General features: G+C 38.3%; 2 protein-coding genes across 5 annotated transcripts in view; one reads left to right on the top strand and one right to left on the bottom strand.

The window, feature by feature from the left end:
* Positions 1-997, bottom strand: part of phkb (phosphorylase kinase, beta) — a 113109-nt gene extending 112112 nt beyond the window's left edge. For 2 of the 4 annotated variants that reach the window (XM_061042452.1, XM_061042444.1), the window contains exon 1: positions 912-985. In XM_061042452.1, coding sequence (XP_060898435.1) covers positions 912-975 — 64 coding nt within the window. In that variant the 5' untranslated portion in view covers positions 976-985. Of the gene's footprint in view, positions 1-736; positions 885-911 lie in introns of those variants that run through there. The other 2 variants (XM_061042460.1, XM_061042469.1) reach the window with 2 other exon arrangements.
* A 366-nt stretch (positions 998-1363) lies between these two features.
* The window catches only part of itfg1 (integrin alpha FG-GAP repeat containing 1), a 171151-nt gene continuing 154988 nt past the window's right edge, over positions 1364-17526 (top strand). The window contains exons 1-6 of the mRNA XM_061042495.1: positions 1364-1685; positions 1854-1938; positions 2818-2948; positions 4780-4837; positions 5263-5340; positions 5469-5563. Coding sequence (XP_060898478.1) covers positions 1508-1685; positions 1854-1938; positions 2818-2948; positions 4780-4837; positions 5263-5340; positions 5469-5563 — 625 coding nt within the window. The 5' untranslated portion in view covers positions 1364-1507. The remainder of the gene's footprint in view (positions 1686-1853; positions 1939-2817; positions 2949-4779; positions 4838-5262; positions 5341-5468; positions 5564-17526) is intronic.

The raw sequence follows: 17526 nt of genomic DNA, 5'->3' as shown, positions 1-17526 counted from the left end.
ATGAATTACTAAATGACAGGAGAGTTATTGTGATAAGGACTTCAGTGGAATATCTACACTAAATTAAGATGCAGTACACCCAATTGATTGAATATTCTTGCCAAAATACCAAATTACTGAGATTACTGAAGTTTTTTCTGTAATTCATACTACATATTGATACTGCGTATTCAATTACATATATGTGTTACTTAATTTGGACTGACAATTATGACCTGAAAGGAATTATTTGCTGGCTTTTATAAAAGGTTACACTACCTGTTATTAAAAGGGGGATTTTCAAATAAATCCCTATTCCTTTTCCCCAAAAAATGTATATTATTCTAAAATATTATTGTATTATTTCCATGCTAAAATATCACTACTTGCATCAAAACAATATTCCTGCACAGAAATTGTAATATGATTTATCAATGTTTTTTCTCTAACCCAAATCACATCATTATTCATGTTTTTTTTCTGTTGTAACAACACAAATAAAGTTTTTTTTTTGCTTTGTGATGATAAATAAAAGGTTGTTCTGAAGTTGTCATCCCTGCAGTGCCTGACATCTTTTATAACGTGAACAATTTGTCTCAGGTGTCCCACAAAATAACACTCTGGGTCACAAACAGGCCCCCTTTAAGTCCTCACATTTCATGCAGTAAACACAGTACAGTTCACTATAGGTTTGTTGGAACAGAAACAAGAAGCTCTTAAAATAGCTCCCTGAGTGCTGCACGTTTACACCTCTGACCTTTCGTGCCTGCACCGTCCCTGCAGTGGGCAAATTAAATGGACACATGAAGTCCTATGTAACACCGTGTTCAAAGGCTGCACAAGCAGACAGTTCTTTCACAAGCAGCGGCACAAACAAAACAAACCACGGCGAGTCCTACAGCTACGATGTCATACAGAGAAATGAGTCAGACCTGATCTTTTTGATCGGCCTTTGAATTCCAGGAGTTTCCAACCGACATCTGCAAGGCTCGCCATGTTTACAAGTGTCAAGTTTGTGAGATAGTTAAATAATATCCGGTTGTTGCCCTTCAAAATAAAACACAGACGCTTTAACTCCTATCACTAAACATGTCACGCCTTCTTCATTTTTTTGTACAAACATTTGCATCATAACATCGGGTATAATGACCGTATATTCGTTATCATGTGTTTAACTTACGTATTTAAAGCTTCATACACGATAGGTAATCAACCTGAAAGTACTTCCGGTGTAGTCCTAGCTTGCTTTCGCTAACTTGATTCAGCTGTCAACCGTCAAACAAAACCTTCAGCACGACACTGACGTAAACAAGGAAGCTCTTTTTTAACACAATTTATACTTACCTCTACAAGTAACACCTATTTTGTGTTCAGTAAATTAAAAAAACAGAGTGCCTGTAGCAGCTGAACATTTGATTTTCACGTAATGCTTTTATTAATTTAAAAGAAGCGGCTGTTTCATGCTACCGTAAAGCTGGATGCCGTAGCGCAGTTGATGTTGTTGTAAAGGAGCTCACCTGGCAGAAGGATGTGGACGTTTAAATTCAGTATTTTGTCTTTTTTGTTGTTTTTGACGGGGCATTATGACACATATGCCCTTCAGGATGTCACGACTGACCTTTTCGGTGCAGAAAATTACGGGACAGTGGCAGCGTTTGGTGATTTTTACTCTGATAAACAGACAGACATCTTCGTTATCAGAGAGCGTATGTTAAAGCTTCTTTACTCCTTCATGTTAAATTATTTACAATGAAAATACACCGCATGTACCGTTCGTAATAACAAGTTCATGTCTGTATATTTTTAAAAAGGCCTGAAACATTGCTGTGTGCTTAATTAGCATTTTAACATGTGTTTAATTCTTTGTGTTTCAGATTCTGAAGTGTTGATATTCTATGCTGATTCTAAAGTACCTTACTTCAAACCCAAAGTCAACATCACCAAGGACATTTTACCAAGGTACATGTCCATATTACACTTTATTATTCCCCCCAAATGATTTGTGTCACGTCATGTTGTAATGTCTGTGTCTGTCAGGACTGAGGAGCTGACTAACGCTTCAGGGTTTTTTATGTTTACTTAGTTTAGTCGTGTTTCTTCTTTCATGACAGAGGAGCACAGCAGGAGTTCGGTACAGTAAAAGGACCTGATGCAACACTTTATTTTCTTTATTAGGAACATTTAGAATTTCCCTTTTACACATTGGGCTAAGTGCAGCATCGACAGTTCAGACTTGTACACCTGCTCAGGTTACTTTTTAATGACATTTTAAATTAAACATTTAAAAAAAAAAAAAAACTTGTGCTGCATCCTTCAACCAATAAATAAAATATATGAATGAAATAAAGCATTTTAGAATTAAATGAAGTAATTAATATAGCCTATATGTAAAAATATTTCTTTTAAATTACACTGACACCTTTTAGTTTTTTGAATGCCCTTTGAGCACATAATAAACATAATCACATCTGGGACAGTATAGTTTCATCACAGAACTATTAATATTTCCCTCTGTCGATATAAGAACTTTAACGGCATTAGTTATTGCTTTGGCCCGTTCAGAATTACTAGCAAAAGGCTGTCTGTTGGGGGGGGGGGGGGTTTACAATTTACTAACTAAAAGGTGTGTCCCATACCAGCGGCCGCAGCCTTCCTCCAACCTGAGGTGTGCTTCCGCTTTGCGGTCCGTGTTTAAAGCACTTCTGTTCCGCGCGTACTCGGATCGGTCCGCATGCGGACCGGACCGAAGGCCCTGTACCGAAACGGTCCGGTCCGAGTACATGTACCTTTACACCCCTACCATTGACTGTCATTTTATTGTACCATTTTTCTGTTCAGGGATGCCATTATCACCAGTGTGGTTCCTGGAGACTATGATGGAGACTCCCAGATGGATGTCCTGCTTACAGCTCAGATCAACTCCAAGATGACAACCGTTTTCATCTTTTGGGCGCACAACCAGACATTAGGTACATACTCTATAGCCCTTTTCAGATTGCAACTGATCTCAGCGGTCATCACGTCTTATTCAAACGGCATAATATTGGTGTCCCAGGCTGTGTTAATTCACACAGCAAAGTGGGAACTCTATATCTCTATAGAAACGCACACAGTCGGACATGCATGTACCCACAGCTCTGCGCTCCCCCGCTGGCTCAGCTGATACCCTCTGTAACGCCTTATATCCCTATTCAGACGGATTTATATATAAATATAAGAATGAAGGGGTTCTTAAGGTAGCTCAATTTATCTGTGACATGTAATTCGTCAGTCCTCAGCATCATATTAACTTTTGTCATTTTACGGTCTGTTAACACATTTTTTGTAATCCTATTCTAATAGACAGTTGATTAAAATAACTAGGGCTGGGTTCAGCTTGTTGCTGCAAGTGATCAGTGGGAAAATGTTTAGTAAAGCTGAGTAGACTTTGAAAGCAGAGCTTTTCGACTGTCTCAGACACATGTGTGAGTAACAGCATCACTTATAACTGCATTGTTGAAAACTCAGGAGTTGAGCCATCGTTAACGTTATCGTTTCCACCTGTGCTATTCCTGTCAGGAGAAAGAAAAAGTGACTGATATAGAAAACGTATATTAATCAGATTTATAGTTAAAAAGATCTGCTCATGTTCAGTACAAAATTATACTCTGATTTGTTTTACAGTAAAGTTATTGAAACTGTCCTTGCTCTTTAAGCACACATGTCAGGAGCCTTACTTCCTCTATAGTGAAAATACAGTTGTGGCAGTATGACATCTAATAACTGGATTGAATTAACATTATAAAGTAACTAATGGGCATCTGAATTCTTACGATCTATACATGATAATCCACTTTCATACCCTTTGACCTTTTTATACAGAAGGCATTAAGGCTTTTCCTTCAAGGGGGGTTTACATGTGACAGTAATCAGATTAATAATGGCAGTTTTTTCAGGTAAAGGGGGTAGTAAATATTCATAGATTCATGGTTTTAGTATTCTTTTTTTTTTTTCAAGCAAAAATGTCAATCAATCATTTGCTGTTTCCAGCTTCTGAATGAGAAGCTGTTGCTGCTTTGTTTTAACATTGTAGACTCAACGTTGAACCTAATAATCATCAACATATTTGGCAGATAAAACAATTGGAGAAGAAAAGATTGCAGTCCTGGAATAGAGCCACTATTAATATTATGAATAGAACAAATATTTTTTCCCTCAACTCTGACTCGTCCTAATGTGAGCTGTGGGGAAAAGGCCACAACATAGTCGACAGTATATAGTGCTGATACAGTACATTGGTACACAGTCATAAGTCGTTCCTTTCATCACAAAAGTAAATTATTGGGGCTTTGAACAGCATCATATTGATGTGAATAACTTCCTCATATATATACTCATTTATAAGCCGGAGCAACTTGGGGTTAAGTGTGTTGCCCAAAGACATATCAAACATGTGGTTGCAGGAGCTGGGGATTCTCTTTCTTAAAGCTTTTATTTTACATTTTAAATGTATTTTGGTACCTCTTTATTCGAGTAACAGCCTCAACAAGAAACCACTTTATTATGTCTTAACTTCTGCTGACTGGTAAAATGCTTTAAAAAAACTAAAGACAAATGAGACAAAAACAAAACTTAAATAACAAGTAGAAACTCATCAGTCAGATTTGTACTTTCTACATTTATGGTCCAGTTTTCCTGCAAAAAGAAACGTCAAAGAATGAAAAAAGGGAAGAGAAGTATTTAGCCTGGTTTGACATGACCATTGATTTTCGAGCACTTATTTTTATCAGACCAAGAACTGAAACTGTTTCTTTCCTGTAGATATGAGTGGGTGGCTCAGGCTGAACAAGACCTTTACAGATCAACCTCTTGTTATGGAGTAAGTATCATTCTGAGTGACTTGAGCAACTTTACTGTTGATATTTAGCTTGTAATGGAAAAATCCAAATATCTTATGTTTCTAATAAATCATGATCTTAAAAAAAGTAATTTATATAATTCATATATTGGAATGTAGAAAAAGGTGCCAGAAGTATGTACTGTATTCTGACTTAAATATAAAAAATGTATTGAATGGAAACCATTAGCATGTCATTTGTTCTGCCCTCTCATCAACACAAAGTGAACATCTTTGGAAAACTGTTATTTGATACGATTCAATATTTCACTCCTTTGACATGTCAACAAAAAACTGAACATCCTAAGACAATACATATTGAAAAGCTGTTAGCTGCTAGTACGTTGATGTTTTACCAAACACACTGATACCTAAGCTGACGTTTTAATAAACCAATCTGCCCACAGTTTCAATGGGGACATGATCCCAGACATCTTTGGAGTCACAAGCCCCCATTCCACCGAAGTCTGCAATTTCACCAACAGGTAATCATTTAAACAAATCTCTGAGAATCACAGATGTTTATATTTGATGCTCATATTCCTTAAATGACTTTGTATGTGGAGCTTTCAAACACATCCAGGTGTTAACTTGTGGTTTGTCTCCTCTTTAGGGTTCCAGAGTGCCGTAATGCACTAAGTTCACCTGTCGAGATGAGCATCCCTCACTCCAACGCCTTCATCGACCTCAACAAGGACTTTACTGCTGGTGAGTCAGTGATGGATAAGAAATGTTTAACCACGAGGAACAAATGTGAAGTAATTTGGGGCATTTTTTTCAGAGCACACAGAATACTCTTCCAAACTGCATGCACCAAATCTTTGTATCTTCAGCTCGGTACATTTGGAATATTGTCGCAAAAGCTTCATTCAAAAACACAAGTGTAACATCTTGGTTTTTAACAGTGGATGTCATAGGTGGTCACTGTCGGCTTCAGTGGATAAAAGTTGTTTTTTTAGCAGTTTATTTTAAACATATGATACCCGAGGGGGTCAGAGTTTGATTCCAGAGTAAGGTAGTCTTTTTTTGTTCTTCTGTATCTCATTCTTTGATTTCATTCCCATTTTGCAGAAGTACATTTGACAAAGGTAATTGTTACTGTTGCTGGACACATTCCATAAATAAATGACATACAGAGCTCTTTGTTTGGTTGAACACATTTCCATAAATCACAGAAAGGGTCAAACGTATCTAGAAAAATGGAAGAATAAGGCGTGATAGACTTCAGCAGCAAGCCTACAAGAAAGTCCCAATTCAAGACAAATAATTTTCCAGGATTGAATATTGTGTGAATGAAGTAAATGTAGCTTTGAAACCAAACCACCTCACACTCTCAACTACACATTGCGCTATTGATTAATTAAAACTGAGACCTTAATCCCCACCACTCTCTTTAGTGTCGAAGTGTATTATCCACCATGGGCTCTCAGTGTTTCCCTATATAGATCAATAAGTGTTATTAATGCGTAAGGAGAGAATTATAAATAAACAAGACACGGGTGAGACTGAGCCACATCCAACTGCAAATAATGTCTTGAAATGTGAGATTCTGCAAACAGGGAGAACATTTCTTTAGAGGAGTGTAATTCAGCACATTTCTTTAAGTACCTATGCATCACACTTTTAAAGGTCACATATTATCCTCCTTTTCAACAAGTTTAAATAAGTGTCAGAGCCCCCCAAAACATGTCGGTGAAGTTTCTTGCTATAAATCCACTCTGATCCTGTATTTGATCATGCCTATAAACTCTCTATTTCAGCCCTGATCAGAACAGGCTGTTTCTGTGTCTGTACCTTTAAATGTAAATCAGCTGTGTCTGACCACGCCCCCTCTCTGGAAGGGCTTTGGTGGCTCGGGCTTTCTCGCTCCATGCCCTATTGTTAGCTGTTGAAGGGCAAACACCTAGCTGTGGGAGTGTCGCCCACCTGGGGGAGGGGTTACTGCCCTTTGTGATGTCATGAAGGGAAAATCTCCTAACAGCCTGTTTGAGCACACATTTTCTGAAAAGGCAAAAGACAGAGAGGATGGACTTTTCTCATAATTGGGGGGTTTATAGACAGACTAGGGACACATGGGTGTTAGAAAAACATGGTAACGTGTATTTTGCACAATATATGACAATTAAGTAGAAGATTGGTTACATCCTGTAGTTGATAGTTGATGTCGATTCAGTACATCAACCTTTACACAACCTTGAGTCTGTCAATTTCTTTTATTGTCTTTATTGTCTGCTTTATTCTTCTCATTCAACACATTTCCGAAGGGAAATATTGGCCTTTGACCACAATGCAGTGACATACAAGCTGTAGTTATTTTCGATGTTTAGGAGAATTCCCCATAAAAACATGATGAGCTTGTAAAAATAATGTAATAATACCCCTTTTGGAAAGGACCTGACCCTAAACTAAACGACTCAGCCATAAACTACTACAGGCACATCTTTGCATCACTGCTGAATAACAGATAAAGGCATATATCATATTCCTAATAGTAACCATTTCTGAATACTTTTTATTCTCATAGTATATTTTATCTTAACACATTCAATTCATTTACTCAGGATTCAAATTACCCACAGTATTTTTAAAGCATTAAGAATGAGCTAACAAATCCATCCGTGTGGGACTCACACACCTGAAACTTTAACTTTCCAGTTCAAAACATCTTTAGTTGCTTTATTTTTTAAACTTATCTCGAGGTGGGTTTCTGTATAATTTGCAGTTTCTTTCCAGTCTCATCATTTCCTGTCAAAAATCATTCTTACTGTGAAATGCAGTCAACCTTTTTTCTCCCTGCAGCATAAAATATAACTCGTGGGTGACTTTAAATCCATGTTAAAAATTCTTACACTGAATTACAAAGAGGAACTGTAAATAATGAGCCTTCAGAATATCGTATATGCGACTTGTTCACTCACACATACATACAGTGGTCTTTTATCCGTACTGACCTCTGTTTTATAATATGGCAGTATTTCTCTAAACCTCCTAAGACCAGATGTATTTTGTTTGTAAACTTGAAATCCAGGCCACAAAGTTTCTCATGAGGAAACTCCAGGAACCAGCTAAGAGAACAAAACCTATATTTAATACGAGCAATTTTCAAGTTGACTAAGAGAGAATGGAAGAGCCATTTTCTTCACCAGTGGATGGAGAAATCACCTCGTTCTTGTTTTACAGCATCGTATGTCTGTCCCTCTGCCCACCGAGTGTAACGCTGTCACTTAGACTTATGGGAGGATTTGATTTCCCCCTGGAAACTAATCCTTGTGTTTAAGGTAATCACAGAGGATTTAGTCATGTCATACTCACAGCAGGCATCTTTTTTTTGCAGTGTGCTTTAAGTCCCAGGTCTGTCACAGTTTAACCTGAGCAAATATTTCATTCATATTTAATCTGTTTAAGGATTAGGGGGAAGTCAATAAACTCGCTGCTGTTTGTGGACAATTTAAGGAAGTCATAGTAGCAATACTTGCTGCTTCGGTTTTTAATACAGATTGGACATTGTTTGGGCATCATTGGTTTTCGTGCTGCTCTGTCAAGCATGCTACAACCTCTGTCAGTCAGGCTGATGGCCCGCATGTCCGCCTGCCATTCACTTCCTTGAAAGCCTATTATTCCACTTCTTATTTCCTTTACTCTCTACGCATGTGTACACACCCACTCACACATGCACAGGGGCAGTGGTCATTAAATCCTTGTGGCTTCTTAAGGGAGTTCAGCTGCCTTCAGTGAATGTGCTATAGGAACAACAAAAGTGGTAGGAGGAGAGCCAGTGAAAAAAAGGAAAAGATTCTGCTGTACATCTGGTGGATGTCTGACTCTTTGGCTGCCACATCTGTGGGGGCATGCAGATGGAGTGAGAGGAGAGCCAGAGAGAAGACAGAGGGCAGGAAGTGATGTAAAAATAAAGCTGATTCTGAGAGGATGAACGGTTTTAGAGAAAAGGATGTTGGAAAAGATAAGGGGAAGAGGAAGGCTTTGAGGAGGGGGAGAGTCTTCAGCGTGGCTCAGCTCACTGTCTGCTGTGACCACCTGCTCCTTTAAGCGGTGCCGGCTGGAGCATCACAGTGTGGCTTACACAGGAAAGGAGCAAGTATGAAAGACAATCTGGGTCCTGCTAGTTAGCTAGTATGGGGGAAATGACGGTTGAAAATGTTTTACTATGACTGATGTTTGTCTATTCAATTAATGTCTCCATGAGCACTTTTGTCTTTGACACAATTCCACAAGGTTTCAAATGTGCTCACCATATCCTCAATATCTGTAGTAAAAATAATTGTCTAAATGCTCCACAATTTACAACTTAAACAATGACCACAAACTAAAATTGCAAAACGACCATCAAGTCCTCAGTCTCATCTTTAACCAGACATGAGAAGATGTTCTGATACCAACAGCAGTATCATGAATGACTTCATCTGCTTCATTGTATTATCTGGTGTCAGCCAGTCCACCAGTCAATGTCCCAATCCAATGCAATCATTTATAAGTCCTAAAAGATGACTCGTGCCTTCTTCTCCTAAAGAGTTAAACTACTATATTATGGCTTCCACTAGCTGCTACTGTTTAATAGCATTAAAAGAAGAACAGAAGCTGCTAGTGGAGAGATTAACACAAATCAAAGCTATGAATCCGTGCTTTCCATTCACACATTTTAATGCTATATATTTGTTTTCAAAGGAACAGCTTATACACAAAAAGAAGCAGTTTCATGTTATAAGATGCTATTTCTACCAAACTTGTTGGTGGAGCCAAGTTATCGCTAGTTTGTTTCTTTGTGCTCATATTGCTATTAAGCTGGTATTCCTCATCATATTGCATCCATTTGAGCCTAATAATATGTTAAATGCAATCATTTAGTCCACATTAGTACTAAAGGTGTACTTATACTCAAGTGTGCTGATGACTACGGCTCTTGTATTTGAACATTTCTAATTTTAAGCTTGTTAACGGTCCCACTTAGTGCCGAGCTTTATGTTGCATTACATCATCTACATTATATTGCATGCAATATTAGCTACTGATATGTTATGAGATGGCCACCCAATTCCCTGTACATTACTTAGCAGCTGTTCACATCTGAAATCAGCTCCAACAGTTTCACATTGCTTCACTTCTCGTGTGTATGCATCTATTTGTCCCTTTGGGTATTTTATTCCCAAGTGTTTGTTGACTTTGCCAAAAGTTATTAAAGACATCTCTAGATACCTCACTTTAAAGCTCATAGTGAGTAAAAGATGCCTTGGAATAGTCCAATATTAATGAGTGTAAAATGAGGGCATGGATGCACATTAATCTTTATCATCTTAATTAAGAGTCTCAGGTTTGAGTTACTGTAGGGAAAACGTGTGGTACTTAAAAAAAAAAAAGAAGAAGAAAGAAGCAAGTTGGATAAACAGGGCAAGATGAAAAAGTTTTAAAACTTGAAGGATCTGACAGAAACTGATTTTAAGAGCATACTTCACAAAGGTCCAGAGGGATCGAAACATGTTTCTCTAATAAATGGTGATGCTGAGCAAGAGTAGTGTGCAGGACTTTCTCTTTTCAAAGAAACTGATTAGGCAAAATGTTAATATTCAGGCTGATCTTTTTTTTAAGGTACTTTGCTAATTGGGAGCAATAGTGTAGACCACCATTACGAGGATCTCTAAAATAACTGTGGAGGGAAAGGGCCTAACTTAGTCTTCTAATCACAGGACCAAGCACAATAACACATTCAAGAAAAAGAGGAAGTAAAACCAATTAGGGCTAATGATACAATTTTATAAAAGAAATACCATTAAGTAGAGGCATGGACACTTAGCCTGTAATCATTTGAACAAGGTTTTCACATTAGAGAGCTCTTCATGACCCCCCTTTCGCCGAGCAGTACAGTAACACTGTGAGGTATTTTGTTTCTTTGGCCAACGAGGACAAAGCTGTATCAGGGCCGTGTCGTGACTCCAATCTCAGTGCAGTGTCATAGCTGTAAATGTTCCCATGCTAGTGTATTGGCTGACCTCACTACATTAGCACTGCCAGCACAAAAAAAAGAGGCAGGAATTGTTTTCTGGCCAGTGTCAAGGCCTCATTTAGCCTGCTTATTGGACTCTCCAGCCAACAAACCTGGCGTCGACGTAGTACATATGGTTCGTAATCTCTACTGTTACTATCATCCTCCTCCAGCCAGTGTGTCTAACAGCGACGCAATAATAACAGCTTTTGTTCATGCTCTTTTGTTTTCTGCTCATTTTGTCCTCGCCCTCACACATTGAGGGATTTAAGGAAGTTATTTTGTATTGTTTTCTCTCTCTAGCTGATTGTTTGACTTTTCTCATTCAGTTACAAATATTAACACAATGTCAGAAATCAAGTGTATAAGGATGGAAGCCATAAATGACTGGATAAAATTCACAAAATTCCTTCAAATCTTCAGTGAATCCTAGAAATAATTTAGATTTCCCTTATTTGCAATGATGGCGAGATACAGAGTGCCCAATTAAAACAAATACAAATTGAAATTCAACATTTGACAGAGAGATAAACTGAGACTTAGGATATTAAATCTGATGCAGCAGAATGACTGTGGATGATATCGTGCTAATCTACTACAGATAGAAAGATTGCTGGATTAAACTTTTCCAACCGTTTAAAAGAAAAGTAAAAATCCAATATGTTTTTTGTTGCCTTCATTATGTTATGTAAATATAAAAAAAATAATTAAGCTAAAACACAAGAAATATGACTCTCTCCAGATTACTTTCTTTCAGTGTTGAAAGGTTAATCAAATTCTTTGCTGTAGTGAGAAAATTAAAAAGAAGGGTTAAGTGCTTTTTTCCCCGGGTGTTAGTGCTAGTTTAAGACAGATAAGTGGACCCTGATGCTGTCTGGAAGAAAGTTGTAAGTTCCACAGCTTCTGGTACCCATTTAATAAAACAATAAAGGATATTATCGTCTGCATTTAGATTTGTGTTGTAGTAGTTTATCAAGGAATACATTTAAGTAATATAAATTGTAATCAGACAGTGCCCCAGAAGTGAACCTTGTGGAACACCATTTGTGAATATATAAACTTTGATTGGATATTATCAGCTTTTGGACACTGAAATCTTACAGACAGGTTATTCTATGTACAATCAATCAACTTTATATTAATTATTGTGTCTAAGAAAGCTGAGAAAATCAAGTAAACTTAGAGCTTTAGACAAGGCAATGAAAACAGAAGCACAATGCTTGTTCTTGAACTGTATATAATAGAAATTGGTCTGTTTCCATCAAAAGTAACCGCAGAGATGGAGCTTTGCATCAGTCTGAAACCAAACAAATGATGGCTGAAGACAGGGTATTTGAGAAAATGATTTGAGTTGGATAATTAACAGTGATTCCTGGATTTTTGCCACCCAGGAAAGTTTCGATACCGGCTGATTTTTAGGATTTTTTTTGTCTCCCCTCTTGTGTAAAGGAGTCACATCTGCAGTCTTACTTATACTATTATAAAAACTTTATAAAAAAAAGCAGAAAAAGCTTCTAAAACATTGAAAGAGCATAGGTCTATATTTTGAACCACAAAAAGCAAAGGCATCATGGGGCATTGAGCTGCCTTTGTAGATAGTTGTGATGTTGTATCTGCCCTGCATTACATTTGCAACTAAATAGCAGTAAAATGGCATTTGCATGACAGCCAGCAGGTTCAGCTTTTACAGTTAGCAGCTGATGTGTGCAGGTGCTTCAACAGCCCTCAAAGCTTCTGTTATCATCAAAGCTAAATGACCACAGGGGGAATCCTTATCGTTTGAATGGTATACACTCGAGAGTTTACCCATTAGATCTGCCTTCAGTACAGGATCATAGAAACCTGCCAGGGCAATATACCTCATGTCAAATCACATGGAGCACCACCAGGCCAGAAGCTATCAGGATCATGATATGAACTTGTTTACAGGAAAAAGTAATGGTAGTAATTATAGATGCCATTTTTTGGGAAAAAGCTTTCACCAAAGATAGCAATACAGGCATATGGATGTATTGCTAGGCAACGGGCATGGTAATGCTCTGCACAGCAACCAATTAAACTAGCTCTGTGTCGGAGCGTCTGCTGATTGTCTGACTAATAATGTGGTGGTTGTGGGGGGAAGAGAACACATTTGTCACCTAACAAGAGTGGCCAAGAAGAAGAATTGATTATACAGGGATTAAGTTTATGTTTGGATGGCGGCTATTTTGGTAATCAGGGCACTGTCACAGAGAGAGAATCAAACCCAGTCACGCAGGGTATCACATGCATTTATATAGTGCTGGTAGTTCATGTCTATAATAATATTTACTGGGGTTCTACTCTTGACTTTTTTGTAGGCATAAATGGACTTATAATGTCAACTTATTTGTCTGTTCATTTTATCCAGTTACCCAAATGGAGCTCTCCTATATAAGCCCAGTCAGCTTTGATGGGATGATATAATCAAATCAGACAGGGAGCCTGTTTCACTGAACTGATGCACTGAGACTCTTGAACAAATGACTTCATTACACACTATTGCAGCTGTCTTATTAAAAGAAACCAACATGCTCTCTGCTTAACTTCGATGAGCCAAAATAAAATATTGCAGAGCAACTCTGAGGTTATAAGCTGTGGGCCTGTCTGATTTGTGAGAATACTTGTTTGTGACAGCCTGACTGAGCCAGACTGTCAGTGATGGGGAAGTGTTTCAAAGTTTCCTCATCCAAACAAATTTTGCTACTTGGATGAGCACATAAATGCTCAGTTGTCAGTGAAGACAAAATGCTGGCGTAGTGTTGATAGAAGGCAAAAACAAAACATAATTATTGTGGTTCTTATTTTCAAGTATCTAAACAGCTGTCTTCGAACACATTCTCTCTCTATGAAGTAGAAAAAGGAACATATCCCATTGCTCAACCCTCGACACCCACAGCCACATGTAGCCTACACCTTCATTAACACATCACTTGCATTCATTGCTGCTCTTCACAATCTAATTTCCCTGTTTTATAGAGACCTGAAGTGGGCTCACAGGCAGAGGAGCGCCTGGTGGGAAATGGCAGCCCTTTGAGGTGTGTCGTTTGTAGCATCCCTGCCTCCAGGAAAGCTGGCATGAAGTCAAACAGGCATAAGAGAAAGTGTGTTTATTTTGGTATGCACAGGTATTTGTGCAGATACATGAATAATAGGAATAAATGAGCCAGAGCATTTTCTCTGTGATAGGCGCAGCACTGTGACCATAGCCTGAGGTTATACTTTATCCCTCTGATCTGTGTCCCACAATTCATTATTTTGTCGAGAGAAAAAACTACATCGTAATGCACAAAGCTCATGTTCATAAATGTACAAACGAAAGAAACCAAAAAAGGTCTTAAACATACTTAAATGTTGCAAAAATGAATTGAAATGTATGAAGAGGCATACTTTGTCCCCACAAGAGAATGAACTTTTATGAACATATTTGTTCTGCCATAACCAGGAGGATCAAATGTTCAAATGTACAGCAGCTCATCATATACAGCATAGATGGATTTGATCAAAATGTCTAATAAATATCCATGTATCCAAAACTTTAGTTAGTGTTCATATAACTTCAAAAGAAAAGAAAAACATTCCTATTAGCTGAAGCTTCAAGCACTAGTTAGAAAACTATAGCATGCCAAAACAGTAATTGAAGATGAAACACACTGACAACATTTATGCTGAACATAAGCATGTAGCCTGAACATTATCAGCCTGTTAGCATTTACCACTAAGCCCTGCTGGACATACATACGACCTCTCAGGGCTGCTGAAGGGACAGATGAACTTCCAGGCTCTATTTTCATGTTTCTGTCAAACACCAGGTATGTCAGATACAGTAAATGATTCACACATTATAATTAATAGAAGTGATATTGAGAGCAATTGTTTCATACTTTTATTTTGGGCTAATTTTCTCATCTCTGTGGACGAGGACATACATCTTACTCTTGTGCATTCTGGCCTATACATGTGTGCGTAGTAATCGCTAAAGAATGTAAAGAATATTTTCTCCGTACTGCAATCCTCAGTGTTTTCTTAGGATAACTTCACTAAGAATAACGACAGTTTCAATCTAAGAAAAGTCTACGCAAGATTCCCAAACTATAGGTGCATCTTAAAATTGATAAATGACTTGAGCTTTTAAAGCGCTTTTCTAGTCTTCTGACTACTCAAAGTGCTTTAACACCGCAGGTCACACCTACACATTAACACACTGATGGTAGATGCTGCTATGTGAAGTGTCCATCAGTATTAACTAATCCATTCATACACATTCACACGCCGCTGACGCAGCAGTGGGAGCAATGTGGGGTTATAAGTGTCTTGCCTAAGTACACATTGACATGTAGCTGCAGGAGCTGGGGATCGAACCCCCGACATTCTGGTTTAAAGATGCCCCAGACCAACTCTACAACTGAGCCCCAGCCACCTCAGAGCATTTACCTCGAAGCACATAACAGTAAGAGCTCTGTGTTTAACGCAAATGAAAGTCATACATTTTGATGGGTAATATTTGTCACAGCCTGTTTACCCCTATAAACCTCACTTTAATGTATGATGTATACTTTATGACCTTACCTTAGAGAGCCATTATTCTCATTATGGCATTGTTTGTCTTTGCCAGCTGAGAGCAACAGAATATACGATCAGTGAACAGAGTAGGAAGATATAACAAGATAGTCCCATGCTGGTTTTATACCTATAGGATGTTGAGGGCACATGGTTTCCTGGTATGTATTTTTTTTATTTTTTTATTTTTATTTTGCAGTTGTGAAGTCAGTACAAGTGCTAAACGATACAAAAAAATCAGAATAGGAGGACAGCAAAGACAAAAAAATAGTAATAAAAAAACCAGCAAAGACATTACAACACTATACGAAATATGTAAAAGAGGATACAAGAAGTGAAAGAAGCGATAGAGAGAGAGGGAAGGGGAGGGAGGGATTATGCTTTTGCAAGGTTGACTTGAGAAGGAGAAGAGAAAATTGAGCAGGGTGTATGGTATGTGTTGAATAGGTTGATGTTTGAGGGGGCTTGTCACTTGCAGGACCCGGCTTCCTGGTTTGTACATTAGAGCTAGTCCAGGTCCAGGGCCCTAAGGCACAAACCTGTTTAGTCATCAACAAACAGTCGTCCACGTCTGCAGTATTTCAGGTTTATAATAGCACAATGTGGTGCAAAACTGAATGATTTCACAACAAGTCTTCATATATAATACGCCTTCTGAAAATTGAATTAGTTCAGACACAGTCATAGAAGTGTTTCCCCTGCTAATGTCATGCTCTTCACTCTTGATGCTGGCACACTCCAATTATGCATGTCCTGTACACAGGCTTCGTTCCAGTTTGTACAAAGAGCTTTTCTACGCATGTTCTAGTAGTTCTGTAAGCAGTTTCTGTTTACACACGTGCATATGTGCAGCAGAAATAAAAGTAAAAAGATAGGATGGGACTGTGCGTGCGTGTGTGTGTATGAGAGGGTTTGGCCATAATCCTCCCTATAGCTATACTGCACCTACGTTGTTCCCCGTAATGGTTTTAGCAGATTATTTCTTCTGGGAATGAGCGTTGCTTCGTTCTGAGCTGGTATGTTCTGCCATGTTTGTGAATGAGTCGTCTTGATAGATGGTGGTGAAAGTCGCACAGTGGGGAGTAGGGCTACATATTGGCTTAGAGGCAGATTTATTCAGCAGAGCTTTTCACTTTGTTCCTGGCCTGGATTCTGCATTTTCTTTGGGCGCGTGTTGTCTTAAGTGTGTACTGTAAGTCTGTACGTTACAGGAGGGAGAGAGAGAGAGGTGGGTGTGCTTGATGGCACAGTGTGCACATCAGAGTAAAACTTTACTGATGTTCCCAGATGTGTTTGTGTGCATTAGCATATTTGCATATCTGCACTTACATCAGTGTTACACGTGTTATCAAGTGAGTATATATATATATATATATATATATAAGTGCTGTTGCCATGACACTTTCAGACAGCTCTCATTCTTTATTGAAAATGTTATGACAAAGTTACTAAAGCAGCCATGTTGTAGCCTCTGGGACAACATCTCTTAAAGAGAAATGCTGCTTTGAAGAGGATCTTTCAACCTCCATCTCAGCCTCTGTCTGACATTTTAAGTGAGAGATGAAAAAGTGACTGTCATATTTCACTGCATTAACAAGTGAAGTGTGTGTGATGGCAGTGCTTATTCTAGATGTTCTCTCCCAGCCAACAAGGTAGTAGTACAAGTGTATTTTTTTTTCTTTTCTGCTCTCTTCTTTCGACACAATAGTAAATCTTCTCTGTGAGTTTTGGACAAGTTTGAAAAAGCTTGTTTCACAGTTCGATGGTTTCTTTGCAAGCGGAGGGACAGGGCCACATATCAGTGGAGGTGGCCAGTGAAGGTTTGGCTCCAACCCAGTCCCCACACACATACCTATAAAAGGGACACTGCGACATTGTGCATTTTACTATGAAGTTTAAGATACATTCTTACAAAGGCCTGTCCAGTCATGTGAAGAAACACTTAATGAGTAATGAACTCAAGCAATGCAGATAACATTTGTCCTGTCTTTGTAAAAGGAAAATGTAACGTTTAGACTGCCTCTATAATTAAGTTCGTATTCACCTCAGCATTCACACAATTAATCATGTTGTCAGTGGTTTTGTTTTCGTGTGATTT

Source organism: Labrus mixtus, chromosome 1 (assembly GCF_963584025.1).
Source record: "Labrus mixtus chromosome 1, fLabMix1.1, whole genome shotgun sequence".
Lineage (NCBI taxonomy): Eukaryota > Metazoa > Chordata > Actinopteri > Labriformes > Labridae > Labrus > Labrus mixtus.
Note: the sequence above shows the minus strand (reverse complement) of the source record. Positions and strands in the feature narration are given on the sequence as shown.